Source organism: Myodes glareolus, chromosome 18 (genome assembly GCF_982192425.1).
Source record: "Myodes glareolus chromosome 18, mMyoGla1.1, whole genome shotgun sequence".
NCBI lineage: Eukaryota > Metazoa > Chordata > Mammalia > Rodentia > Cricetidae > Myodes > Myodes glareolus.
Genome location: NC_142043.1, coordinates 35,312,733 through 35,340,535, shown reverse-complemented (window position 1 = coordinate 35,340,535; position 27,803 = coordinate 35,312,733). Strand labels below are relative to the sequence as shown.

General features: G+C 39.9%; 1 protein-coding gene across 1 annotated transcript in view; it reads left to right on the top strand.

The window, feature by feature from the left end:
- The window catches only part of Tmem131 (transmembrane protein 131), a 163,764-nt gene that overhangs the window by 47,080 nt on the left and 88,881 nt on the right, over nucleotides 1-27,803 (top strand). Inside the window, exons 3-4 of the mRNA XM_087898067.1 lie at nucleotides 17,754-17,794; nucleotides 27,725-27,793. Coding sequence (XP_087754193.1) covers nucleotides 17,754-17,794; nucleotides 27,725-27,793 — 110 coding nt within the window. The remainder of the gene's footprint in view (nucleotides 1-17,753; nucleotides 17,795-27,724; nucleotides 27,794-27,803) is intronic.

Here is a 27,803-nt window from a genome sequence, read left to right as displayed (position 1 = left end):
GGTTTTTTCTGAAGTACATTTTATGAACTGTAGACGGTCAATGTGGAGGTATTACATAAACCTATTAGAACTATCATTTAGAGTAAACATTTCTTTAAAAAGTGTTCTCCTTGTAGTATGGATGCTATAGGTAAATGTACGTGTGTCCTGTGGATATGAGGGTGTGGAGGTCAGGTCAGATGAGTGGAGCCTGTGAGTGCCCCCTTCCCATTAGCTATTGAGTGGAGCACTGCATCAGTGGGACCTCCGCGTTTACCTAGAAAAACAACTTCTGTGCAGAGTGGAAGTTCTTGTCTTTGTCTTTGTCTAAATATCCTCCACTTGCCATGTGAAGCTATGTCCTTAACTATATTATGCATGAAATTAGATTATGGTGTTGGATAACGTTCTGGCCTTCCTGTCAAACCTAGCTCAGATACTGGTGAAAAGCCATTCAGTCCTCTCAGCTGAGGAGCAAGAGCTGCAGGGCTGAAAAGGCGTCTTCACTAACAATCTGATCTGTTTTGTTCTGTTCTGTTGAGAAAGATCCTTCTGCTTCAGCCTCCTCAGTAGTAGGATTATAGGCATATGCCACTATGTCCATTTCAACTCTTTTGATTTTTTTAAAATTAAATTTGTTTTTGACATGTTCATACATGTAAACAGTACATTGTTACTCTCACCCCCTTCTCTCTGTGTGCTTCCTTCCCATCCTAACCCTTCTTATGGTTCAATTTTTAAAAATTCATGTGTTTTAGGACCTAGTATGTTTAACCAGGGCCATAGATGAGACAATGGATTTGGAAGCCTTCACTGGAGCCATGTGGGGTTACACATTAGTACTCCCGTTTTTAATGGCTCTTTTCCCTCTTTTCTAGACATACAATGTGTTTTGGTTGTTTTTTTTTGTTTTTCGCTTACCTACCACAGTGAAGATAGGCACCATGTTGTCAGCTTGTCTGGTAAATATTTCACTCATTTTATGTTCAAGGGAATACAAGGTCTAAGTTAAGAGAAGTGCCCAAGATCCCATAACTTTGTGGACTGGGGCTGACCTAGATGTCCTGTCTTCTTACTCCCAGTGTGAGCATCTGTCTGTATTGCCCTATGGGTTTATTTTCAGGCGGGTCTTACTCAGTTCAGCCTGCATGTGCAATGTTACAGTGGTACATGTTACATTTTTACTTGTGTCTAACTTGTGACTTAAATCACACTGTAGCCTGTGGTTGTCCTGAAACTCTCTTAAAGACTAAGCATGATGATTTTTTGCTACACCTTCCCAAGTGCTGAGATTACAAATGTGAACTATACCATACCTGACTAATAATTTTGAAAAGACATTCCTGTAACTTATAATAAAGACGAGAACGTAAAAATTTAAATTAGGTCAAAACAATACAGGAAATAGTTCTACTAAGGAGGCATGTTTTGCTATTTCAGTGACAGTAAAACCTTACCAAGAATCCTGCAGAAAGCCTATTGTTGTACAATGAGTTGTATACCTTCATGTTACCTTTGCATGCCTTGGCTCATAGTAATTGTTAATTTGATAGTAAAATTTACCAAATTCAAAAACTGATCAAAATTATGTTTTCTTTACTTTATAAAGCTAAGGAAAATAAAGTGTATGAAAGGTAACCTGTTTAGTATTTCGTTGCTAGAGCAGGAATCCAGCCAGCCCTCCTCCCCAGCAGATCTTTTCAGAATGTTTTCTGAAGCACAAGGTGCGTGCAGTTTCCCAGATACACCCCTTGGATTACCACTTAGCATAGTAGAAATAGAAATCATAATAATCCCTTTAGCCTATGACTTTTGTAGGTGGCACTTTAGCCCTGTCCCTCCTGTAGTAAATTTACTACATAGAGTACATGAAGACCAAAGGATTCATAAAATGGGCAGGGACCTAGAGAAATTTGTATCACAATTGGAGGTTTACATTAAGACTTGGCATGAAAGAATTCAGTGGATGCCCATTTTATACAACATTCTATTCTAACTGATTAGAATATATAAGATGAAGTAATAAACATTTTTCCATTTATGAGCCTTAATCATTCTTCTAATCTAACTCTCAAATAACAAAATGAGGGATAAGCAAGGAAAAAAAATTGCAGGAAGATGAGTCAGCTCTGTGTTTGTACTAATCTATCAAATAATAAACTTTTGTTTTATTTTGTTTTTTGGGGGTTCTTTTTTTTTTTTTGAGACAGGGTTTCTCTGTGTAACAGTCCTAGCTGTCCTGCAACTAGCTCTTGTAGATCAGGCTGACCTTGAACTCACAGAGATCTGCCTGCCTCTTCCTCAACCAAGGACTGGAATTAAAGGCATGTGCCACCACCATCTGTCAATAAACAGAATTTTAAGATGTTGGAATGTGCCAGGCAGTGGTGGCGCATGCCTTTAATCCTAGCACTCGGGAGGCAGAGGCAGGCAGAATTCTGAGTTCAAGAATAGACAGGGCTACAGAGAAAATTAAAAAAAAAAAATGTTGGAGTGTTGTTCTAGCACCTTCATAGGTGGAGCATATACAGTTTAATCTTTTGTTTTCTTTTAATTAGCCCGTTAAATTATTTTTTTGAAGGGTCAGTTGTGAGCTATAATTCATATATAGGTGCATAGCATGTAGTGGGGGATTTGGACAGCAAGTCACTATATCCTTACTACCCAGCTTAAATGAGCCAGCACTGGCAGAAGTACACCTCAAGTTCTTTCCCAGCCATTAATTTCACGGCAATTTTTTTTCCTATAGTTTTAACCATCTGAGCCTGTAAGTACTATAGTTTCACTAGTGGTATTTGTACTGTTTTTGGCTGCTTTTTCTCAGAATTATGTTTCTGGCTGCTTTTTCTCAGAATTATGTTTCTAAGGTTTTCTGTGTGAATTAAAAACTTGTTTTAATTGCAGCTTCCACAGTGTATGGATGCGCTCAATTTGTGTGTCCTTCTGTGGTTACAGATATTTAGATATTTTACTTCTAGTTTTCAGCTATTAATTATGAATAATGCTTTCTTTTAGTAAATATACTTCTCATAGAGTAAAGTCGTTACTGGGTCATGGGTTATGTGTCTTTAGCTGAAGTTTCTTTTCTTGGTTTGTTTTGTGTGTGTGAGTATGTTTGAGTGTTTGTGGAAGCCAGAGGCCAAGTAGTGGAGTTGGTGCTCTTACTGCCGTGTGGCTCCAGGTGCTCAGTGTTGACTGAAGATGCCTTCACCTGCCAAGCCATCTTGTGCCTTTGGTTTTAGAAGACAGTGCCAGTCGTTTTCTAAAGTGGTATTCCACTTTATAATCCCATCATCAAGAATTCCTTGATTTACATTTAAGTCAGTGCATTTGTTTATTTTCATTCCTGTCTCTCTTGTTACATCACTGTGTTTTTCTGTTGTTTAGTAGGAACTCCCTATGCAATTTTAGATACAAGCTCTTAATTGGGATCATGTTCCATCGGTTACAAACTTAATTTCATTATCTAAACCTTGAGTGGTTATATGTATTGGAAATATCTTTTGAGTTAGGTAATTGTGTCTTCAAACAAACAGAAATTTTTTATTCATGAAGTTTATTATCGGTTTTTGTTATATTTTGTATGTTTTGTGTCTGGCTGAAGAACCAGAAGATGGGGTTGGGAAGAAAGCTTGATCAGTAAAGTATTTGCAACATCAGAGCCCAGTTAGATCCTCAGTACCCACATAGGAAACCTGGATTCCTGAGACTCATTGGCCAGCTAGCCTAGTCTAATCAGTGAGCTCCAAGTCTCAGTAAGAGACTTTGTCTCAGAAACAAGGTGAATGACTTTCTGGAGATAACATTCAAGGTTATGGGTATTCAGCAAGAGTGAGCCCACACATGTGCCTTGGTTGTCCTAAAGTCCTTTGCCTTCCACATGCACTTTTAAAATCCATGTACACTCTTAGGATTTTATTATGATTACATTGGATCTGGAGATCAGTTTAGAGAGAATTAAAAATCTTGGTGGGAAACTAATCAATATATGTTGTGTGCAGAATTGCAATAGTATCCTGACCAGTGCAGTGTGGCAGAATGTCCTGCTTCTTGCTAGGGCTGGATCACAGGAGGCTGGCATCTTCTTCCTTAACTCTTGAGTCCTAATTGTGAATCATTTCCATAGGGCAGTCAGTTACCACGATATGATAAATCCTGCTCATAGAGAGGCCACCTGTAGCCCTCCTGTCAGCAGTCTCAGCTGAGCTAACAGCTAACAGCCAGCATCACTTATTCCTCATGGGAGTGAACTTCTTGGACAACTAACTAGCACATCTGAACCTTCCTAGGAATGCAACTTGAATTTGACTGCAAGACCAAAGAAGACATGAGTGAGAACTAGTGACTTAGGCTTCATCAAACCCAAGATGGGGTCGGTAATAATAAATTGCCAGTAAACTCTGGAGACGCTTATTTTGCAGCAGTAGATAATCAGAACACAGGTGTGATCTGAAACCTGGTTGCTTTGTTTCCATTGTTTCAGAAATCCCCTTTTGTATATCTGTATAATGAGACTGTAATCAAAGTTCTGCATACCAGACTGTGGTAGAGAGCTTCATTCTTGGCAAACATAGCCATGTGACTGGAAATTCAGGTGTCCTGATGACAGGAACACCATCCCTGTAGAATTGAATTGGAATTGTTAAATAGAATGTTGTTTGAGTTCCATGAACTGTTCCAGTAAATAATCAAGCCTGGAGATCATGGACAACCTTGTATTTACAACTGGAAGTACAGGTGACCTGGGGTCCCCAAAGTGCACAATTGTGTATGGAACAAGGACACAATTGTCATCTTGGATTCTCAACTGACTCTGGCTACTTAGAATCAGGATTGTATTTGAGTTCACCAGGAGTGGTATTTTCCATAATTTCTCGTGGGAAGATATGGCACATCATGCTGTCTTATGAAGGATTTTCTTGTATAGGAATTTAATGGTTTTGGAAATGAGGTACTGTGATACTGCTTTCTTTGGCAATCTTTCTATAAGGATCAGACATTAATTGTCTGAGGGTTCAGGTGCTAGCTGTCTCCATTATAACTACCCAGCTTTTGTTACTGTGGTACAAAAGCAGCTGTCCCCACTACCAGGGAAGCAGGCTTAAACCAGAGACAGAGTGGCTTGGTCTGTGGCTTCTAGATGACTGTCTCCTCTAAATCATCTTAGGAGCGGGCTTCTGTTCCCTTAAGGAAAAGGAAGAGAGAAGGAGTGGGGTTGACTTGTACACAGGCTTAGAATACCCACTGTTTATTTTAATAAGCACGGAGTCTTGAATTACAGGAAGCATTTGTGAAAGTTGACAGAAAACTTAGAAAACAGAAAGTAGTACTTCTTGTATTGCCAAGTCCTAGGCATGCTCTGTGTTGTTCTAGAGGTCAGTCTTCGGGGCTGTGTGTGCTAGAGCATTTTGTCACTGAGCTAGAGCCCTGGTGTCTAAATTATTATGGTATTTATTTGTTTGTTTAGGGTATGTGTGCTTCATCTTAATGTCTGCCTGCATGCCAGAAGAGGGCACCAGATCTCATTACAGATGGTTGTGAGTCACCATGTGGTTGCTGAGAATTGAACTTGAGACCTCTGGAAGAGCAGCCAGTGCTCTTAACTGCTGAGCCATCTCTCCAGTCCTCTAAATTCTTAAGTGCATGTTATAGGCATTAATTTTATGATCATTTTTTAGGTGAGCAGATTAATGCACAGAAAATAAGTAAATTAATAAGTGACTAGGTAAATGATAAAACTAGGATTCAAAACCAAGCAATTTCCTCTAAAGAACAAGTTCTTAGCCACTGCGCTATAGGGTTGGACCAGGGAGATTACTCTGTATCCCACTATCCAAATATAATATAGATTAATGGTTGGATTAATTTCCCACTGGTGTTTGTTTTCTGCAAGCATAGTTTTGTTTCTTCACACTACATATGCATTTTTATAACCTAGCAACTAATTTTGTACCACAAATAGCCATTTTTAATTAAGCTAAAGGCCACTGGAAATATCCACAATTGGTATGACAGCCATACACTATAATGCAAGAAGAAGTTACTACAAATACAAAGGGAGCGGGTAGATGACTTAAAGTGTTCGCTCTTTCTGAGGGTCTGAATTAGGATCCCCCCCCAAAAAAAATCCCAGGCATTGTGCATATTGGTAACCTGAGCTCTGGGGGTAGGGAGAAAGTGATATTAGAATCCTTGGAGCTCATTGACCAGCTAGTCTAGGCAAATCCTTGCCCTCCAGATTCAGTGAGAAGAGACCCTTGTCTGAAGAAATAAGGTACAGAACAATAGAGGTACCCAACATTGACCTGTGCCATGCACATCTATGCAGACATAAATATAAAGGAAAATTATAATTAATAACATATTCTAAAGTTTAGGTTATAGCATGGTTTTCAGTCTTGGTAACATTTACATTTTGAACTAAGTAGTTCATTGTTGGGGGGGGCGTTAGGGAAGACTGTCCTTTGCGTCTTAGAGTGGTTATTAAACCTCTAGTCTTTACCTCTTGATGAAATAGCACATGATTTGTGACAATTAAAAATGCTTCTTCTTGGACTGGAGAGATGGCTCAGTGGTTAAGAGGACTGGCTGCTCTGCCAGAGGACCTGGGTTCAATTTCCACCACCTACATGGCAGCTCACAGTAGTCTGTAACTCCAGTTCCAGTCAACCCAGCGCCCTCACAGACATACATTTAGGCAAAACACCAATGCGTGTAAGACAAAAATAAAATTTTATCTTAAGGGCTAGGGAAGTAGTTTAGTGGTAGTGATTGCCCAGCATGTTCAGGGCCTAGACTAACATGGTCCATTCCTGCACTAACAGCATGAAAGCCCCTAGATCTTACTCTCAGCTCACAGGGATCCCTAAGGCTAGTGTGATTGATTGAAATAGTCTGTTTTCCCCTCGTGACTCCTATTTAGAGATGGGTAGCCATCTGAGAGGTTGTGTTCAGATTGGGCAGCCCAGTGGTGAGCACTGCATGCTTGAATTGCGGGTGAGAAGGAGTCTCTAATGGGCTCTTCTGGATAGAGAGGTAGAAGAATTTGTGTTAACTTGGGGATTACCATTTTAGGTTTCTTGGATTTGGGGAACTTTCTTTTGAAACACTAGTGTCAGTGACTTATGATAGGTGGCCCACTGTATATGATACAGATATTTTCTAGAGCCCAGAATACTCCTGTTACACTCGATCTTGGGGTGTGATAGGTCAAAGGTCCCTTCCCTCAGCTTACGAAATCCGATTATGTTCTGCAGACTTTTATTCTTTAATGAAGCAATCATCTTTTTCAGATGGTTGTGGATCATTTTTTTCTATAACTTTTCCTCCCACAAATGTATACATGTACCACTTGCATGTCTGATGCACACAGAGAATAGAGAAGACATCAAAGCCCCTGTGTAATGGTCTGTCTTATCCCTTTAAGAGACAAGCCCCACCTCCATCTACCTAGGCTTTTCTGTCTCTCTCCCAAAGAAGTAGCTTCTCCTTTCCTTCCCCCCCCCCCCCCGTCTCTCTCCTCTCGGTCTCTCTGTTTCTCTCTCTCTCTCTCTGTTTCTCTCTCTCTCTCTCTCTCTCTCCCTCCCTCCCTCCCCTCTCTTCCCCCTTTCCTTTCCCTTTCCCCTTCATAACCCACTAAATAAATACTCACTCACTCTCTGCATGGCGTGCCTATCTGTCTGTCTGTCTCTCACCCTCCACGGCTCCTTGTGGGACCAGCTGCTGCCAACCCGCTGAGGTCTTTTACCCTCCTGCATGGCTCCCTCCCTGGGACCTGCCACCCCTTGTGGCCCTCTGCCTCCCCTGGGGGAACTGCACCAGTTTACCATTACACCCTGGAACTGGAGTGGCAGGTGGTTGTGAGCCATCATGTGGGTTCTGGGACTTGAACATAGGTCCTCAGCAAACACAACTGGAGTGTAACCAGTCTTTCTCAGTACTGCCATTTTCCAGCTAACGACACAGACTTATTAATTATGAAAGCTTGGCCTTAGCTTAGGCTTGTCCCACCCGTGCTTATGACATAATGCATTCTATCACATGACTCCTTCATCTCTCCATGTAGTTCTTGCTGCTTCCTCCATGTCTGGCTGGTGACTCCGCCTTCTTCTGAGTATTTTCTCTGCCTTGAAATCCCCCCTATATCTCCTGCCTAGCTATTATTCAACTTTTTATTACATCAAACACAACAATACATTTTTACACAGTGTACAAATATCCCACAACACAGGGGTTCTTAACCTGAGCTACTTCTGCAGCCTCTGTTTTTCTGGAGTGAATTACCTACTCTTTCTTTGTTTACATTTACATACCCACAGCCCCTTTGTGTTTTCCCTGTTGTGTTTAAGAAACTTCAACATTATCAAACCTTTTCACAGTACAATTACTCATGTCACAACCATTATTTGCTTTAATACTTGTTTTTGGCATATGTCCTATTTTTGTTCATGCTTTACTTGAATTGTTTATAGTTAAGCTTTAATTTTTGAAAAAATTCTTTTTTAAAAAATAAGTTGTCCAATGCAGACACTAAGAGAGACTTACATAGATATAATCTACATGGGAAGTAGAAAGTAGAAAAAGACAAGCTCTCCTGAGTAAATTGGGAGCATGGGGACCTTGGAGGATTGAAGAGGGGCAAGGAGAGGCAGGAAGGGAAGCAGAGGAAAATGTAGAGCTCAATAAATATATATATTAAAACAGTTGTCATTTAGTCTTACTAATGGTGTGTGTAATCTTTTTAATCTTTATGCTTTCTGCACTATTTTTTTTGTGCTGCTCCCATTTTTTAGGTTCAATTTTAAGATACCTTTAAAGATGAGTTTAAGCTTTTATTTATCAAATTACCTCATTCAAATTACTATTTAATGCCATTTTCTCCTTAATCACTTAAAGCATGGCATTTGCCTGATGTGAGATTTCAATTATAACTAAATGATTGGTTTTTCTGTTGTGTCTTTGGTTTATACTTAAATAAGAAGCATTTATTTTGTTTTTCTAATCTTGTTTCTTACTGAATACCAGCTAATGCGATGGTTTATGATTCCTTAGTGTGAATAATTTTGCTTTTTTGTCTCTGATCTTTTGCTTCATTATCTTTATGATGTTTTATTCCTCAACGTGTACAGGGTAATAGATTTCCTGAGTTTTGTTTCTGTTCACATGGGATCATGGCTCATTATGCTTAAATTCTTTGATCATCCTTTATTAATGTATGAACAGCATGCGGTGTACGTGTTTAAGTCACACAAATTAAAGAGATTGACATACTATTTTAGACCTGGAAATCATAACTACAGTCAAATAATGATCATATCCTCCTTCCCCAGCAGTTTACTGTACTCTCAATCCCCCATGTTTAGGTAGCCTCTGGTCATCTTTCTGTCACTGGATTCCAACACTCACTATAATAGTTGTGAAATTTACTTATGCTATTGTATAAATCAATAATGTGTCTTTTTGTTGCTGAGAAATACTCAGTTATATTGCTATGCCACAGTTTCTGAACCTGTCTGCCTCTTAGCAGAACTTTGGATTGTTCTCTGACTGTTACCACAAAGCTATTGGGAACTTTCATGTTGCACGAGTTCTGATTGGTCTTAATAGTAAAAATCTGGAGCCAGATATGAGGGTAAATGCTGAAAGATCAGAGAGACAAGGAGCAAGCCACAGTTAACTCTTACCTTGCTAACTCCTCGGCTAAAAAAGGACTGAGCTCCTGTCTCCTCCTGTCTTATATTCCTCTTTCCACCCAGCCATATCACTTCCTGTCTGTACAGACCTCCAGACCTTTATGGTTAACTAATAGCTAACTCCACCCCCTAATCTTCAGGCAAACTTTATCTATTAGAGCACAAACGAAACATCGCTACACATTTGTATCAAAGTCTTTATACAGATAAATGCTTGTTTTTCTCTGGCAGATACTTAGCAGTTGAAGTGACTGCATCAATTAGAAGGCACACATCTGTTGTGTAAGAAATTGCCATGCTTTTTCTAAAGCATTTACTCTTGTTCCCATCAGCACTGCATGAGCATTCCAATTATCCTGTATTTTTGCTGATCCTTTGTAGCACCTGCACTACAGGATGTTTCACGAGTTGGGCAAGGGACTGGAGATTGAAACAGACCACACACACACACACACACACACACACACACATCATCATCATCATCATCATCATCATTATCATCCTTGAAACAAGAATGCCCCCCTTGAATCAAGAATGCCAACTTTATTGTGTTCCAGGGCAGCTTATTGGTCTCCTTGACCAATGGCCACGCCCCAACTCTCAGCTGCAAGCCCACCAGAAACCACTTCCCTGCCATCAGGAACTCCTGAGGGTCTCATGCCCAGCAGCTGCAAGCACAGGAAAACAAGTTGTTTGCTTAGAGCAGCATTGTTTACTGAGGCAGGCAGGGGTCACAGGAAATTCAGGATCTGGGGGTTCACAGTCCCTAACAACCCTTGACATAGTTCTTTTTAATTTGAAAATTTTATTATAAGTATAGTATCTTGTGGCTTTAATTTATGTCATAATAGCATGCTGTAAAATACCATATTTCTCATTATTCAATATTTGTTGATTGTCTAGTTAGGGTAAAAGCCCTCTTCGTCAAATATTTGCAAATATTTTCTCTTAATTTGCAGTTTGCCATTTTGTTTTCATTACAGAGTCTTTTAGGAAATGTATGTTTTGACATCTAGTCTCTTTGGTTGTGTTTGTTTTGTTTTTAATGGATAATGGTTTTTGTTGTTGAAGTTTTTGCCTATTCCAGAGTTGCAAAGATAGTTTTTTTGTGTTTTGTTGCTGAAGCTTTAGAATCCATTTTTTCTATAGAGCTGTGATATTTTTAAAAAATACTTTTTTCTGAGACTGTCTAAGAGGTTCAGGTCCCAAAGAGGATGTGTGGAGTCAGTGGGGGGTAGGGGTGGGAAAGGGATAAGATCTAAAGGTGAATCAGGATGGGTGCCAGCAGTGTTTAATTGAACACAGAATATTATATAGTTGCACATAGGATTAAATGGGAGAAAAGTGGGCGTGTGAGCTAGGACGTGGCTTGAGAACAAAGGTTGAGGAATTGACCTTGACTATAGGCAGCTGTCCTGTTAACTGAAAGGTCCACAAGTTTCTCTTGCCAGAGATGAGGAGAGTGACTACTTTAGCAAACTTCCAGAGTATGGAGACCCTTATCCAAATGCCTGACCTTGGGAAAAGGACGTTTTCTGGGGACCAGGAACTATACTACAGTTTCTTAGTCTTACTATATGGGCCTGTTCCCCTCTTAACGCAAAAGGGAAGGTCCCAATATCTTACTCTTTATTCGTTATATCCTACCATTCTGATTTCTCTATAGTCAGGCTCTGGATCTGAATTTTATGTCATAAACCACACTTTGGGGGTGTCTTCTGCGTGGTCCAGCCATGATGGGATGGGTTCCAGGGAAGGTAGGAGCGTGTAGATCAGACAGAAATTAGGTAGAAGGAACAGAGATATGAAAGAAATTCAGAGACACAGGATAGTACCAGGAGGGCAACTCAGTGGGTACTGAAAACCAAATTCACCCGCGTTTATTTTCCATACACTTTTATACCCCAGTACAGAAGAGGGGGAAGAAAACAAAAGAAGCTTTAACATGACACAGAGGACAACCAGAACAGTTACTTGCTTCAGTGCTTGAGACATCAAGCCATTATTTCCTGAGTAAAGCATTTGATGTCTCGGGTAGGAAATGAAATGAACACACCCTAGACCAAGTATCCTGTAGACAGCCACCCCCTGGGTCAAACCTCCTATTTTAAAGTGAAGGAGCAGGAGTATACTAGAATTCTCTGACCTTTGGTCAGGGTGGAGCGGACCACCTCTACGGCCACCTTAATGTCCAAAATACCAAGTAACCACACCCTACATCAGAGGGTGTGTAGCCACACCTGTTGTTAACAACTTTGAAAAAGCAAAAATAAACTCAAGGTGGAACAGACTCATTTGTGGGTCCCCACAATTTTATCCTGGAATCAGGTGTATACCAGGCTTTTTTCTTTTTTCTTTTTTGAGCCACCAACCAGCTCCCAAAACATGACAAGGAAACTTCTTACTTGTTTTGAATGCTTGGCTACCTTAGGTTTGTTTCTGGCTAGCTCTTTTAAATGAACCTATTTCTCTCTACCTACCTTTTGCCTTGGGACTTTTTACTTTTCTTTCCTTCTGTGTATCTTACTTTCACTGCTTCTAGTGTCTGGCTGAAGGCTACCTGGCTTTTTAACCCCAGGCGCCTCTCTTCATTATCTCTACTCTTTTCTCTTCTTCTTGTGAGCCTACATTTCTTCTCCTGTTTATTCTCTCCTCCCATCAGCCCCACCTATCATTTCTTTTCCTAGCTTTTGACCATTCATCTTTTTATAAGACCATCAGGTGCCTAGACAGGCAGGATAAAATATATGCAACACATCTTTGCATAATTAAACACAAAACCTTACATTAATAAATGCAGCATAAACAAATGTAACACACCATTACACAATTAAAGTATATTCCACAGCATACACAAATATACCACATCTTTGCCTAGTTGTGTCTAGTTAATAGGTTTTCTGTATCCCTATAATAGGTTTCTTCACCGACGCAGTAAGCCAGATCAGGCCATACTGAAAAAGTAAAAGAACAGGTTTATTTTGAACAAAGCAACTCCCTGGGGATTCCTCCAGCCCCAGAGATGGAAGTGGGAGAAGGGGCAGGAGAAATAATACGGCTGAAATAATATGACAGGGTGCCTGTGTACCCTATAGGCAAGGGGTGATGACATGTCTGCCACAGCTGGGTTTGTGCCCATTTATAACACTTTGCATGGGAACTTGGGCAGCTGACAACTTCAGGGGAGGAGCTGCCGCTGGCTTCTAGAATTCAGAACTGGACTTTTTGGTGATTTTTCTTTGTTGGAGAGCCTCTGAGAGAGTGGAGTGTAGAGAGAGAGAGAAATGGGGCTTTTATAGGCACGGGCTGGAAGCTCCAGCCAAACAACATCTTGAGCTATTGAGTATAGGTTCAAATCTGGCTTCTTGTTGGCATGGGACAAGGTAGGGAGGGGGTGTCGGGAGTCAGTGGGTTCATATTCAATGGGAGGTATGGATGAAGAAGCATTTGATTAACTGCAATCATGGAGACCTCATGTTTTGTTCCTGGAGGAAGCAGAGAAGACAAGCTGCTAAGAGAGGGGAAATAAAAACTACCTGTGAAGAATGAAGACTGTCAAAAAGAATGGAATGGTTGTGTTGATGAAGTTTGTCAGACAGTTTGCGGAGTGACTCGATATTAGTTTCCACCAAGCCAAATTCCTTGATGAAGTAGCAGCATTCTTTCCCCAGGAACACGCAGGTGTCTGTAAAACAGCTGGAACAGAGTTACACCTTGATGTCATAGCAAAGGCTATGGCTTTGGGTTAAAAGGCATGAACATGTTTTCTATGTCTATAGAGCCTGGTGTTAGTCCACACCTTTATACTTAGAAGATAATCAAAAGAAATTTAACATCTTGAGCTCGTGTCTGAATAGTGCTCTATTGTTTATCACAACTCCACTTACCAAGGCTAAAACTGCACCTCCGAACTTCCAGTGTAATAATGGCACAGAAAGAGGACAAAAATACGAAACATCTTTACATACCTTCAATCATTTACTTATACTTTTATCGCTTGCATTTATATATTTTAAGTCATTTTCTGTGCTCCGTTAGTGGAAAGTTACATCTGAAACCTGTTTATCCTACTAGGAAGCCTGTGAACAAGGCAAATCTGTCTGTATTTAACAAGAAACTTCACTAATGAACTATCAAAGTGTGTGTGGGGGGCTGTTAACCTGGCAAAGCTATCAGCCTAGTAGTCATCAAACACCATCAGATCTAAGAAAGATAAATGTCACCTGAGTAAGCAGAAATGAAGTAGCTTCGGAATCTATTAAGAATGCCAGGAACTTGCTACTGAGACAGCTACCGCAGGTTCCGCCATAGTCATTAGGGACAAAGTTCTTAGGGCAATATCAGTCTTCACCTGCTAGGCCCAGAGATCTGACAGACTTTCCTGTGTAGAAGGAACTTGGGACCAGTCTACCTTGTCTGGGCAAAGCAGAGCAATCAATTCACCGGTGTCCTGTTTGTACACATCTGGATAGGGTCTTGGCAGCAGTTGAGGTGAAGGGCAGTTTTTCTGCTCTGTGACAGGATTTTCCACATTTAAAACAAACTCCTGGTTTTGTGCCCACCCACCTTCTTTGGAGGACATAGGGGTACTGCCAGGAACTGGCATTATCTCTATCACAAAAAGCCTTTTTATTAAACATTTTAAATGCCATATTCTCAGACCTCTGAAACATTTGAGGATCATTACCTGTTAAGTATATCTAAACTAGACAAATGTTGCTTGTTTCCAGTTACTTGTTTTAGGCTTATCTTTGAAAACATATCTGAGAGGCTAAATCTGAATCTATTAAAGAAGCTGATCCTTTATGAGGTAACTGTCTATATATAAGAGTAGGATTTTATAGCTTTATCCCTGTTATGATTAGTCTTAAAAATAACAACTTCTGAATGGAAAACTCCTTTAATATCAAGATAAGACTTTTAACTCAGAAGGGCAATCCACAAGGAGACTGGGATCTTTCCTGATCCTTTTGTAGTCCATCATTGTAGAACAGAGCAGTTTTCTAGTAAGTCTCTAATTTTCCTGATCTTGGCGTAAATAGGAGGTCATAATGGGATTTCTGGTTCCTGGGTGGTGGGGACTTTTTCCTAAGAATTGTTTTGTTTAGAGAGGCAACCATAGTGCACATTTATATATATCCTTTACTAAAGCCCACACAAAGTTTCCCAAAGGGAAAGACATTAATATTGAGAATTAATACAAATGAAAGTAAAAAAGGTGATGGAGAAGTGTGGTCTGTAATGTCGAAATGCTGGAACTTTATCAAGCAGCAGTGGTCACCAAGTGGTCCACACCATGAGATTAATTTGTATGCATGATATAAAATAGGGTAAAGGCTCATGTTTTCTTACTACATCATCTAGTTGTTCTGGCACCGTCTGTTGAAAAGACATTTGGTTCTTTACTAATGTCATTTGATGATTTTGTTGAAAATGAGGTGATTTATACATGACTTGCCAAGTTTCATTAATCTATCTTTATGCCAGTACTACTATACTGTTTTGATTACTAGGATTTTTTTAAATGTATATAAAACTTATGTGACTTAGAAGTATAATTACCATTTTAAATCTACAGTTAAGCATGTTCACTGTTGAACAGTGACCTCCATCATCTAACTCCAAAACTTCTTCCTCCCAAGCTGAAATTCATTATCTATTAAGCAGTGAGTTCCATTCTTCCTGTTCCCAGTTCCTGGCATCTATGACTCTATTCTCTCCATGATTGTGAGTGTTCTAAGTGTATTATGCAGGTGTACTCACACAGAATGTGTCTTTTGTGAGTGGTTTATGTCACTTAGAGAATCATAGTTCTCAGTGACTGTACATTGTAGTATGTAGTAGCATCCTTTTCTTTCCTCCTTCCCCTTCCTCCCTTTTCCTTCCCCGTCCCCTTCCCACTTCACTTCTGGTAAGTAGTTCTAGTGTATGTGTAAACCACCTTTGTCTAATTCATTCAGAGCACTTTAGCTGTTCTGTCTGCATACATGTCGGTCTGAGTCTCATTTTCAGGATTGGTGGTTTGTGGGATTTTTGTTTGTTTATTTTTTAGTATTGGTATGGGGTTTGGGTCATTTTTCCAGAGTGAGGTTATTGTGTTATGTGATAATTCTGTGTTTAGTTTTTTTGAGAATCGATATGCTAATTTTTCAGTAACTTTGCTATTTTATATATCCCCAATACCAATTTTTCCACATCCTTTCAGAGAGAGAGAAAAAAAGGGAGGGAGGGAGGGAGGGAGGGAGGGAGGGAGTAAGGGGGAGGGAGAGAGAGAGAGAGAGAGAGAGAGAGAGAGAGAGAGAGAGAGTCTAGTTTAGGTGTTTTTGGTTTTGATTCTTGAGTAAGAGCCTCACTCTGTAGCCCAGGATGGCCTTGAACCTGTGGTGACCCTCCTTCTGTCTGGAACTACAGGGCAGCTACTAGACCTGCCTGTTTGTGTGCTCTGCTTTCTTCCTCCTTTTTAGTTATTTATTTCTGAGAAGCCGTCTAGCTTATAGAAAACAGTGCTATATATTTGCTTTGCTTTTCCATAATGAATTATTGTTGTTGAGTATTTTTCTCTGTGTCTGCTGCCAGTGTGTGTGTCTTTTGGGAAAATGTCTTATCACCTTTTTTTGTCACCTACCCTACAGTTTTTGTTTTACTAGGCATTGCTCCCAGGGTCTTGTGCATGCTAGGCATACGTTGTACCAACTGATCTATATTCAGAGCTCTTTATATGTTCTAGATATTAATCTCTTAACAGATACATGACTTGTAAATGTTTTCTTCTGTTCTTGGAGGGAGTGTTTAGCTATAACTTAATAATTAAAATTTAAGAAAATTTTCTTTAAGTATAGAAAATGGAAGAATTTTCATAAACCTGTTCATAAACCACTCAGATAGACCCAACAAATATTAACATTTTCAATGTCTCTTATCGATTCATACATATTCACACAAACTGTATTATTAAAGCATATTAAAGAAAATTACAGACTCCTTTATACTTAACACATACTTTCAAAAATAAAACCATTTAATCACATCTGTCTTATCTTCTCCCATACACATTTACCAGAATACCTTTTGAAAACAGTACTACTAATGGAGAAAGTAATGGCATGTTTTGCTTTCCTAATTATTATGGCATAGCAGCCAGCCTTGGGCTGCATCCATCACTGGTGTTCCTTGGAGTGTTGTCATTCTTACTTCCTCATTGAGGTCTTTATGTCCTTCATCACTGAACTGCAGTAACTGCTCCCAACTTCTTTCTTTCTCCGCTGTCCTCCACATTACAGCCAGAATACTGTCTTAACACTAAGTCAGACCATAACTGTTGGTCTCTTACTGCCTCACAGCCTTTGAATTTCATCTGGTGTACATGATCTAAATGTTGCCATGGCTTCTTAACAGGGTGGACATCTTTTTGACTCCCACCTTGCCTTGAAGCCTTATTTTCTGATGCTTTACTCCTTCAAGTGCATCCAAATAAGCCTGCAGTCTCTTTTTTGGATATACCATGTTCTTTCCTCTTTTATTACATGTGTGGCTTCCATGTTACTGTTCCTTTCAGTTTAGTGTAACATGCATGAGCTGTTTAGATGCGCTCTCTTCACATCTATCACTTGTTTAGTTTTCTTCACAGCCTTCTCAGTATTGCTGTAATCATTTCTCAGTGTAGAAATATCTGTTACTTAGGGTTTTCCCTCAGATTCCCCTGTGTCTTCAGCTCCATAATGGCAGCAGCCATTAGACTCCAGCACCTCACTGGGAAGGAAGTGAATACTCTGGGGCTCATGACTTATATGACGGGATTGTGAAGGAAATTTTCCTATGGGTTTGTATTGTTTGCCTAACATAAGGTAACCAATAACATTAGTTTGTGGTATTCCGTATATGATGTTTAAAATTGAACCAGATTAGTCTCTCATTTTAATTACAGAGTATGACCTATTATGTGATTTTTGGGAGGTGGTTTAACCTGAAAATCAACTGTGGGAATGGGATGAAAGTAAAAGATACCAAAAAAATTGGTTATTTCTTTTATCTATAATAACTTTGGGTTTTAGCATTTTCATCCTTATATTCTTCCTTTTACAGACCGAGACAACACTTGGCCTCAGTTCTTATCAACAGAAAAGGTAAGTAGGACTTACATATGGCAACATGAAAACATGCTTTCATTTCTCTGTGGTTCCTATACACTTGTGTTCACTTTACTGGGTCATTCTCTCATGAACAGGCAATACTATACTATAAAAACAGGATGCGTTGTGAGAGCCAAAGTTGCATTTTAAGTTTTAATTACCCTTTCTAAGAGGTCCATGAAATAAAAATGTCTCTGATCTGTGTGGAGGCCGAAAAAAATGCATGCCCATTTTCACCTTGTCTGATGGTCAGAGAGCTTGGAGATTGACAAGCGTAGTTGCAAGTCCCAACTCAGATTGTGATTGCTTGATTCTTTTGAAATTAAAAGCTCATTCTAGTAAGTCCACATCCTCTTGACAGGTAGTCGGCAAGGACAGGTTGTTGCTGAAATGCTGGAGGCTATTAGAGATAACAATGTTTTTTCCCTCCCCTAAACAAGTTTGTTTGACCCACCTGCACCAGACGTGCTTAATCACTTGTGGGCAGGAGGTTCACAGGCAGGAAATATGTCTGGATATACGCTTGCTCCTGACTGGATGTAGGTTGGAGGTATGTCAGGATGTATGCTTGCCCCTTATTGGACCTGATGAGAAATGCAATGGATTATGGGTTTTCCTTCTTAAGCTGCTGCAAACCATGACTCAGGATCCCATGACCCAGGAACCTGTGATTAGACCTGGCCAGATCCTATCCACCTGGCCAGTATTAAAGCTTGCGTCAAATTTGGCTTTAAACTGTGGTAGTGGTCTTATTCTCGATCAGTGAATTAACAGTGTTTCTTTTCTTTTCTGTATTGTTGTGTTTTATTTGGGACAGAATCTTACTATGTAAACCTAACTGGCCTGGAACTTTTTTATGTTCACCAGGTTGGTCTCAGACTTAAAAGATCTACCTACCTTTGCCTCCCAAGTGCTAGCATAAGGTGTGTACCATGGCTTTATGCCATATATTTCTAAATATTATGTTTGGAAAACCCAGATTAAATCTGAGTTCTCACGTGGTACAGTCAGATAGCACACTATTCTGGAATGTTCCCTGTTACTGTAACAAAGACCTGGAGTGATCAACTGGCAAAGAGAAAAGGTTTGTTTTGGCCCATGGTTTTAGAAATTAAAATCCCAGCACAGCATGGTGAAACCAAGCTTCTGACCTCGTCATAAGAGTCAAGAGATGTACAAGGGTCTTAAACACTCCTTCAAGAACATGTTCCCAATGACTGATGACCTTTCACCCAGTCTAACCTATTTCAGTGTCTCTAGGGACCAAGTCCCCAATCCTGGACCTTTCAGGCACATGTAAGATGCAAAGTGTAGTTCTTCACTTGTCATGTATGAAGGGTCTTTCCTCTGAGCAGAAGTACGCTTATCTTGTAAGAGTATCAGGTTTGTAAGACCGTAGTAACTTCTCATGAGCTCTGTAAACTCTAGAACTAACACATCTAGAATCAACATAGTAGAAAGGAAGGCACACCTTGATTCTAGGAGAGTGAAAATCAGCCATGGAATTGTACTGGTTTATGTTTACGGATATGATATTTATCTATTATCAAAGTCTGGACTTTGAGCTGGAGAGGTGGCTCAGTTCTTAAGAGCACTTCTCTTGCAGAGGACTTGGGTTCAGTTCCCATCACCCACATGACACAGTCTTCTAACTTGACATCTAGCATTGTATTCTTTATTTGTCTCATTGAATATGGAATCTTCCAGTATTCACTGTTTTCTGTGGGCCAGCTTTCAGGAAGACAGTTGTAGCACAGATAGGAATTAGACAGGAAAGAATGCGAAGGAAGAAAGTCGCCATGATTGGGAATAACTGGTGAAGTGTTAGAAGCAAGAGTTAGCAGCCTGCTTGCAGCATCTTAGAATCCTCTATATATTGGAGTGGTGATGCACCCCGTGTTCAGGAACTTGGAGGGCAGCAGAGATACAAGTTCTAGTTAAGTTCATTGTGGAAGTTCATTGTGGTTAAGTTCATTGTGGAAGGATATGGCACCTGAAACACAAGTGCCCTAACTGATGTCTCAATCATCAAAATAGTCTTTAAGCCAAGGTGCAGGTTAACTTTTGACTTCAGGATCTGTCTACTAGTACTGACTGAGTGTTTTCTGACATGAGGGCACCTGCTATGCGTGATCTGTTTTTAGGGCGAGAAGCCTTTGGTGGGAGCTTAGGAATCAGGGCACCTGACCATCAGTTCACCAACTGTGTAGCCTAATAAATGTTCTTTACAAACTGGGATAATGAGTTCACTGTGTGGCATATATATATATATATATATATATATATATATATATATATATATTGCATAGTGTGTAAGGCAATGTGATTGTTTGAAGCTATTTTGAGATGAAATGAGAAAATTTATTTAGGTACTAGTCAACTTGCCTCAGAGATCCTGTCTCCATCTCAGAAGCACTATTACAGATGGAGACAGGATCTCTGAGGCAAGTTGACTAGCCAGATCAGTCATAGTGGTAAGCTCCGCATTCCACTGAGAGACTGGCTCCATCTATAATGTGGAAAATGATGAAGACACTCAACATCAACTTCTGGCCTACACACATGTACACACAGAGACAGAGACAGAGAGAGACAGAGAGACTCATACATAAAACAATGCATTCCCACACATACATATGCCCAAAACACCACATAACGTGTCATCTTTAAAGAATCACATGGAAAACCTGCCATTGTAGAATGCCACACCTTATGGAAATATACTGTAAAAATGAAAACATTACCAGACAGCGATAAGACAACTGTGGCTAAGGGAGAAGCTCTTGTCTAGCAAACTGGCTTTTTAGGAAACATTAGTGGCCATTCTAGGTGGAAACAGATTTAACCAAAGAAGAACACCAGAAAAGACAAAATAAGTTGATATATATAAAAAATGTTTCCTGATTAAAATTTTAATTAGCAGCTTTATAAAAACAAATAATTAGATTTTATGAGATTTACTGCATCGTGTGCATCACATGTCTAACAGTTGAACAAAGGACGGGAGTGGTGGATAGAAGAGATGCGCTCTAATCTGACCTTGTATATAAAGTCACATATTATTTATAGACAGTGATAAGATGAGCTCTGGAACTATCAAGACCACTTTGAGAAAGAACAAAGGCGTACAGCTAGTACAGTAGTCACAGAGATAGAATGGTAACTAAAAGAATATTCAGTAGTTGTTTTTAAATGATAGAAAAGGAGGGCAAGGGACCAAAAAGCAGCCAATACGCTAGAAAACACAAAGCTCATGGTAGACTGAAGCCTGGGGAGTGATGAGTGCACAGCCGTGTGAGCATCAGGTGTGTTAGGCTCCTTACAAAGAAAGCCACCACATGCTCTATACAAAAATGGGCTTTGTTTTAGACTCATGCTAAATGCTTTACCTTTTAATAATATTTTCTTAATTCTTTTAGAATTTCATACAATCTGTTTTGAACATATTCACCTCCTCTCTGCCCTCCTGCCCAACTTTGAGATTATTATTTCTTTCCTCTCTCCAACAAATCCAGTTTGTGTTGCTCAACTGGTTTTGGGAGTGACTCCTGCCCTGGTGCATGGTGGACCTAATTGGGATCACATCATAAAGAAAGCTGACTCTCCTTCCCCCAGCAAATGTTAATATGTCAATAGCTCACCTAGTGGTGAGATTTTGTGCCCACCTCTATGCTGGGATTTGATCAGGCTGGAGCTTGTTCAGATCTCATGAAGTGCAAACACTAATCCTTTCTTATCTCCCACCTCTGACTCCTAAGATCTTGCTGCCATCACTCCCCCCAAGATCTCTGAGCCTTAAGAGGAGGGATGCGATATGAATATACCATTTAGGGCTGAGCACTCATAGTCTCTTATTGTCTATAGGTTGCCCAGTTGAAGGTCTCTGTGTTAATTGCCATCTGCTACAAGGTCAAACTTCTTAGAAAGGCTTTGACCTTGAGTATTGTGATGCTCTGACCTATGAGTATTGTGATAAGATATTCGAGTTGTTTCAATATTATGTCCAGTTAGCATAATAGTATTGGGTCTAGGGCTTATGACCTATTTAGCCCCAGGCTCTTGGCACCCTTAACAATTCCTAGTATGAATTCCATCTCATGAAGTAGGTTTTAGAGCCAATCAAAAAGTATCTGGTTATACCCATAACATTTGTACCACCTTTTAAAAATTATTTTTAAAATTAATTATTCTCTGTGGGACATGGGTGTGTGGAGGTGTGGAAGCCAGAGGACAGCTTTTCTCGAGTTGATTCTCATTTTCTACTTTGTGGAAGCAGGGTCTGCCTTATCTCTGCTGCACAGTATACGCTAAGCTGTGTGTCTTATGAACTTGTAAACTATTTTGTCTCCAACTCCCATCTTATCACACTAGTGCTAAGGTTGCAGGTGCACACCACTGCTCTGGCTTTTTTTCTTTTACCTGGACATGAAATTCAGGTCTTTAGACTTCTTTAGCAAGTGCTTTCACAGGCTGAGCCATCTCCCCAGCACTGAAGAGAGAGAATGTGTCAGAAGTTAACCTTAGACGTCTCCCTCGATTGCACCTTTGTTGTTAAAATGGGTCTCTTACTGACCCTACAGCTTAGATTTGGCTAGACAGGCTGGCCAGCAAGGCCCAGTGATCCTTTCTCTTCCTTCCCAGTGCTAGGATACAGGTTTGTGTCCCCACACAGTGGGTGGGTTTTCTGCTCAATACCATCTATCTTATTTTCTTAAGGCAAGATCTTTCACTGAGTCTGGAGCTAGGACCAGTGACCAGCAAATCCCAGTGACCCTCCTATCTAGCCCCACCTCCCCAGTCCTGGGGTTACAGGTGCAAGCAACCATGCCCAGCTTCATACATGGGTTCTGGGGGGTCTGAACTCAGGTTCTTTTATGTTTATGCGGCCAGTTGTCTTCCTAGCCCTGACTTATAATTCTTGTTTAAATTTTATCAATTGTTTCATTTTCCCCTTATATTTTTAATTTTGTTCCTTAGATGGAATAAATTGTCTTATCTTTATAAATGACTTTGAAATAAATAGAAGTAATGTCTGCAAGTAAAAAGAAGTGATGTCTACCTATTTAGTCCAGGCCAATCTCCAACCCATTTATAATGGACAGTAGTGGGTCTATATATAAAAGCTGAAAGCATAAAATTCTTGGAATAATGTGTCAGTGTTTCATTAGAATTATTTGCAGCCTCAGAAAATTTTTCTTAAGATACTAAGAACATGTATCATAAAGAAAAATGGTAAATTAGATTTCATTAAAATTAAAAATGTTTGCTATTTAAAACAACACTCTCAGAAAGGACAAGATAAATGTGTTGTTTGTACTCATGTCTGAGAGTGTCCATAATACATAGGCAGCCTCATAATTTAGATAGTATCTCAGTCTAAGAGAGGAAACAGAACAGATAAGTAGTTTGGTAAGTACATGAAAAGGCATTTGGTATCATTATTATCATTAGTGAAATCTGTATTAAAACTAAAATTGATATGTATCTATATTATACAGGGGAAATCCTGTTCATTTGTCTTAAGTCTCTGCTCATCTGTCTCTTGTAAAAATCATTGGGAACTACTAAACTGTTGACAGGTATAAAATTTTACTTGCCCCTTCCCCATCTGTTTTTCAAATGATCCTTTGTGAGTCAAATAGCAGTTGCCAGATGTGAGAGGTTGTTTCTGATCTTTGTACTACATGTAATGAATCAGATTCTAAAGATGGACCCTTGTAATTTGCTTTTCCAAGGAATGCCAGGTGTTTAGGTTCAGATGGTCCACATTTTTTTTTTTAAAGGAAATACTGTGTTCAGGTATGGTGGCCCTTCCCTCACCAACTGTAGGTGCAGCATTCAGGAAGCTGAGGCAGGAGAGCAATGAGTTCAGAGCCAGCCAGACTACAGAATAAGACCCTATTGCAAACCCTTCTCCATAGTGGGTAAGAGTTGATCCTTGGCAGACATCTGTAGACTTCTGTACTTAACACTTCCTTCAACACCAAGGAAGTCCTGTAGATTTCATTTGGAAGTCACCCAACAGTTAACCAAATAGTAGAATTCTTTCCCCCAGGATTTCATTGTTCTCCAGCTTTACATCAGAAAAGTCTTCATTTCTTGTCTCCAAATAATCTGGAGGGAGGGAGGGTTGCCCACAAGTGCAAGGCTGTGTGCATGTGGAGGTCAGATATTGCTCCTCAGGCATCATTCACCTTTTATTTTTGAAATAGAGTCATTCACTGCCCTGCGATTACCCAAGTAAACGAGGCTGACGAACAGCAGGCCCCGGGAGCTGTCTTGTCTCCATCTCCTCAGGGTTGGGGTTAGAAATGTAATCCATCATGCCTGACTTTTCATGTGGGTTCTGGGAATCGAACTGAAGTCCTTGTGCTTGCAATGCAAGCATTTTATCAAGATGGTTCTCCAGCCCTGCAAATAATTTTCATAAACTTCTAAAAAACAATTGTATTGATAATTCAGAACAAATAATTGCTAAAGAAAGTATAAAAGCTGTGAGAACATCCCAGATTGACTTGCATTGAAATTGACAAACAGATATTTTATATTATTTTTTATATTCCCTATCTCAGTTTACTTTTCAGCATCACTTCCAAACATTTGTTCTGTTACTAGAGTACTAATGGTGCTCTGCCATAGTTAAATAAACATGTTAGAATCATTTCATCAGCTCGTATCTGTAGCAGCTGTGTTACTTCATTTTTAGTTCTTAAAAACAAGGCAGTATTTGTGGCTGTTTGTGTTGACCCATTAAAATTATTCTTTAGATGTGGCTCTGCTGTTGTCTTTAAATATACATTTATGACGGGCTCATCTTTCACATTGTTTCCTCTTTACTCATGTTGTGAACATTCTGTGAATCCCATTAAGAGTTGCTGGGTGCTGTTTCTGCTAAGTTTACAGTAGACTTTAGCACAGAATGTAAAAACATACTCCTAAGGATGTCACAGGAAAGGAAGTGGAAATGTTGTTTAAGGGACTGTAGACAAGCATATTGTGTAATTTTTTTTATTCTTTTATTTTTTTGAGGGACCCAAATAAATCACACACAGAGGCTTATTCTTAGTTATGAATACCCGGCCTTAGCTTGTCTTGTTTCTTGCCTGCTTTTCTTAAATTATCCTGACTGCTTTTTGCCTTTGGGGTTTTTTCCTTTTCTTACTTCTGTATATCTCACTTTTAATCTTACTCTGTGGGTGACTGCCCCCTGATGTCCTCCTTTTCTTGCTCCTCATCTTCATTTCTCCTATTTATACTCTCTGCCTGCCAGCTCCGCCTATCCTTGCTCCTGCCTTGCTATTGGCTGTTCATCTCTTTATTAGGACCATCAGGTGCTTTAGACAGGCAAAGAATCACAGCTTCACAGAGTTAAACAAATGCAGCATAAACAAAAGCAACACACCTTAAAATAACATTCTCCAACATAAACTACTAGGATAAATTCCCCCAAAGCTGCTGCAGTAGAACCAAATTTGACAGGAAGTTTCTTTATATAAGCAGTCACCACGTGTATTCACCTACCACTTACTTAGCTCCATCTAGATAAGGCACTTTATCAATACCCTGGAACATCTTCCCACACAGTCCCTCATAGATCATCAGTGTTGGTAAGTCATCCTCAACTCCTCTCTCTTCCTCTTACTGTCTTAGATCAATGTAACTGTTGTCAAAGTTCCAAATAGGCTCTGGCAGCTACTCCGCCGGGGCTGCTGTTGCACTACCTGACTTCCACTCCTGAGTTTCTACAGTCTGTTCTTCACACTGTGGCCCTAAATTACCCTGCAAAACAGTGCCAAATCATATGACTTCTTTGTTTAAAACACTGTTGTATTAGTTAACTTTTCACACCATTGCCACAAAATATCTGAAAAGAAACAACTTAAGGTTTACAGTTGAGGGGTATGCTCCTGTCAGGGCAGAGAAGCCATGGCAAGACTAAGAGGTCACTGTGTCAGCAGTCAGAGTGGAGAGTAAACAGGAAGTGGGGCCAGGCTACAAAACCCCAGTGGTCCACTTCCTGGTCATAGATCTATCTCATGAGAGTTCTACAACAATGCCACTATCTGGGGATCGAGTGTTCAAGTACACGAGCCTATGGGGGACATGCCATATTCAAACTATAGCTGTAGAAGGTGTAGAATAATATCCACACTCCTAATTTGACCTCTCAGTTTCCCTTTCTCCTTCTCTTCTCTGCGTTTTTTTCTGCCTCCTTGTTCTCCAGCTTGCCAAATACATCCCTACCCTCTACTCTAGGTCTCCACCATTCAAGCTCTGGTGATGTGTCCCTCCTCAGTCTCTCTGTTTTTACCCACGGTGCTGGATTTGTGTTCCTATCACTTTTACGTTGAATGACTGGAGTTTGTCCTATTTAGTCATGCCTACCACTTTAGAATTATTCATTTGCAACTTAGAGAAAATAGATTCTTGGCTCTGTGAGAGGGAAAACTGTATCTTAATCTTCTTTGTACCTCTAGCATTGAGCACAAATATGTATGTGTGTAAGTTGATGACTCAGATGATTATTTCAGGCATTACATTTTCCTTTCCTTAACTTGATAAGATTTTAGACTAGCTTGACTTTAACACTTAAAACACATGAACTGGGACTGGAGTGTTTTCTCAGTGTTTAGTGTTTGGGTGAAGGCTTCACCCCAGCCCCTGGCATCCATATTTCCAAAGAGTCTGGAATGTTTGAGGGTGGGGAGAGACTCCACTCCAAGCCTCCTCCTCTGGAGTTGCCTCTGTCCAGACTCCGCCCCTGAGAAAGCCCACCAAACACTGACCCTTGCCCAGAGATGCTTAAGACCACTCCCACAGGGTCTTTGAACTGCAGCGCGCACACACACCCCGCCCCCGCCCCAAAGAACAAACACAAGTGGTTTTGCAGTCTTTCTTTCCTATCTCTCTGGGGTATTGGAAAGCCATCTGGGAGTGTTTGTATCCGTTAAACCTGGACTTTTTCTAACTCGGTTTGATTTGGTCTGATTTGGATTATTGCATCAGCAGAGAGGCTTATTGGGATGCAGAAACTTTTCATTTACGAGCACTTGTTCTTGCAGAGGAACCAGGTTCAATTCTCAGCACCCACATGGAGGCTTCCCACCTCCTGGGGCACCAGGCAAAATACTCATAAAATAATAAAATAAATCTAAAAAATTATTTTAAAAAACACACTAGCTGAACATCTCTTATTTTAAATGCGCCAAAGAATGCTGTTACTCTGTCATGTCTAAGAAGGACAGAAAATAGGGGTAACCTGTTTGGTACCCCCCTGGCTGTCACCTAACAAAGAACTGTGCCTTCTCATCTGAGTATCTGTAGTTTTGTATCTTAGCACAATATGATCTTGAGATTTGCTGTTTTATTTCTTTTCTGTTTTTGCCATTTATATTCATAATGCATGTGCACAAAATTGGATAATCAAACAGCACAAAAAATACTCCAAATTTACAGAGCTCAGACATTTTGGGAGTTGATTACTCTTAGCTCAGTAGCCCCCATTCCATTTATATGTACTACTACTGTATTTCCTGTATCTCTTGGCTGGAGATACGTCATTTGGAAACTTGTGTATTTTCTAGATGGAATTATATCATTTGAAAACTTGTGTCCTTGTGAATTATGCAAGTGATGAAAATAAAGTTGTCTCTGATGGGTTTTATCTTATTTCTTCAAACAAAAATATCAAAATTCATTTTGAAAGTTACTTTAGTAGCTGACTGCATTTCTAACTTCATGATACATAAACACTTTAGGTATGTAAGCACCATATGCTCCCCAAGATCCTTGATATCTTACATTAATGTTGGATCATATTATCTGAGGCTTACCATGCAAAATCTTGTTTAACGAAGTGAAGCATCTGACTATGATTTGCAGAATGAAAGAGCTGCTTTTCATCCTTTTTCTTTTTCTTTCCAGCATTTCTCTGTACCGGGGTAATTGTAGGCCCATACGATTCGAGCCGCCAATGCTGGACTTCCATGAACAGTAAGTCATT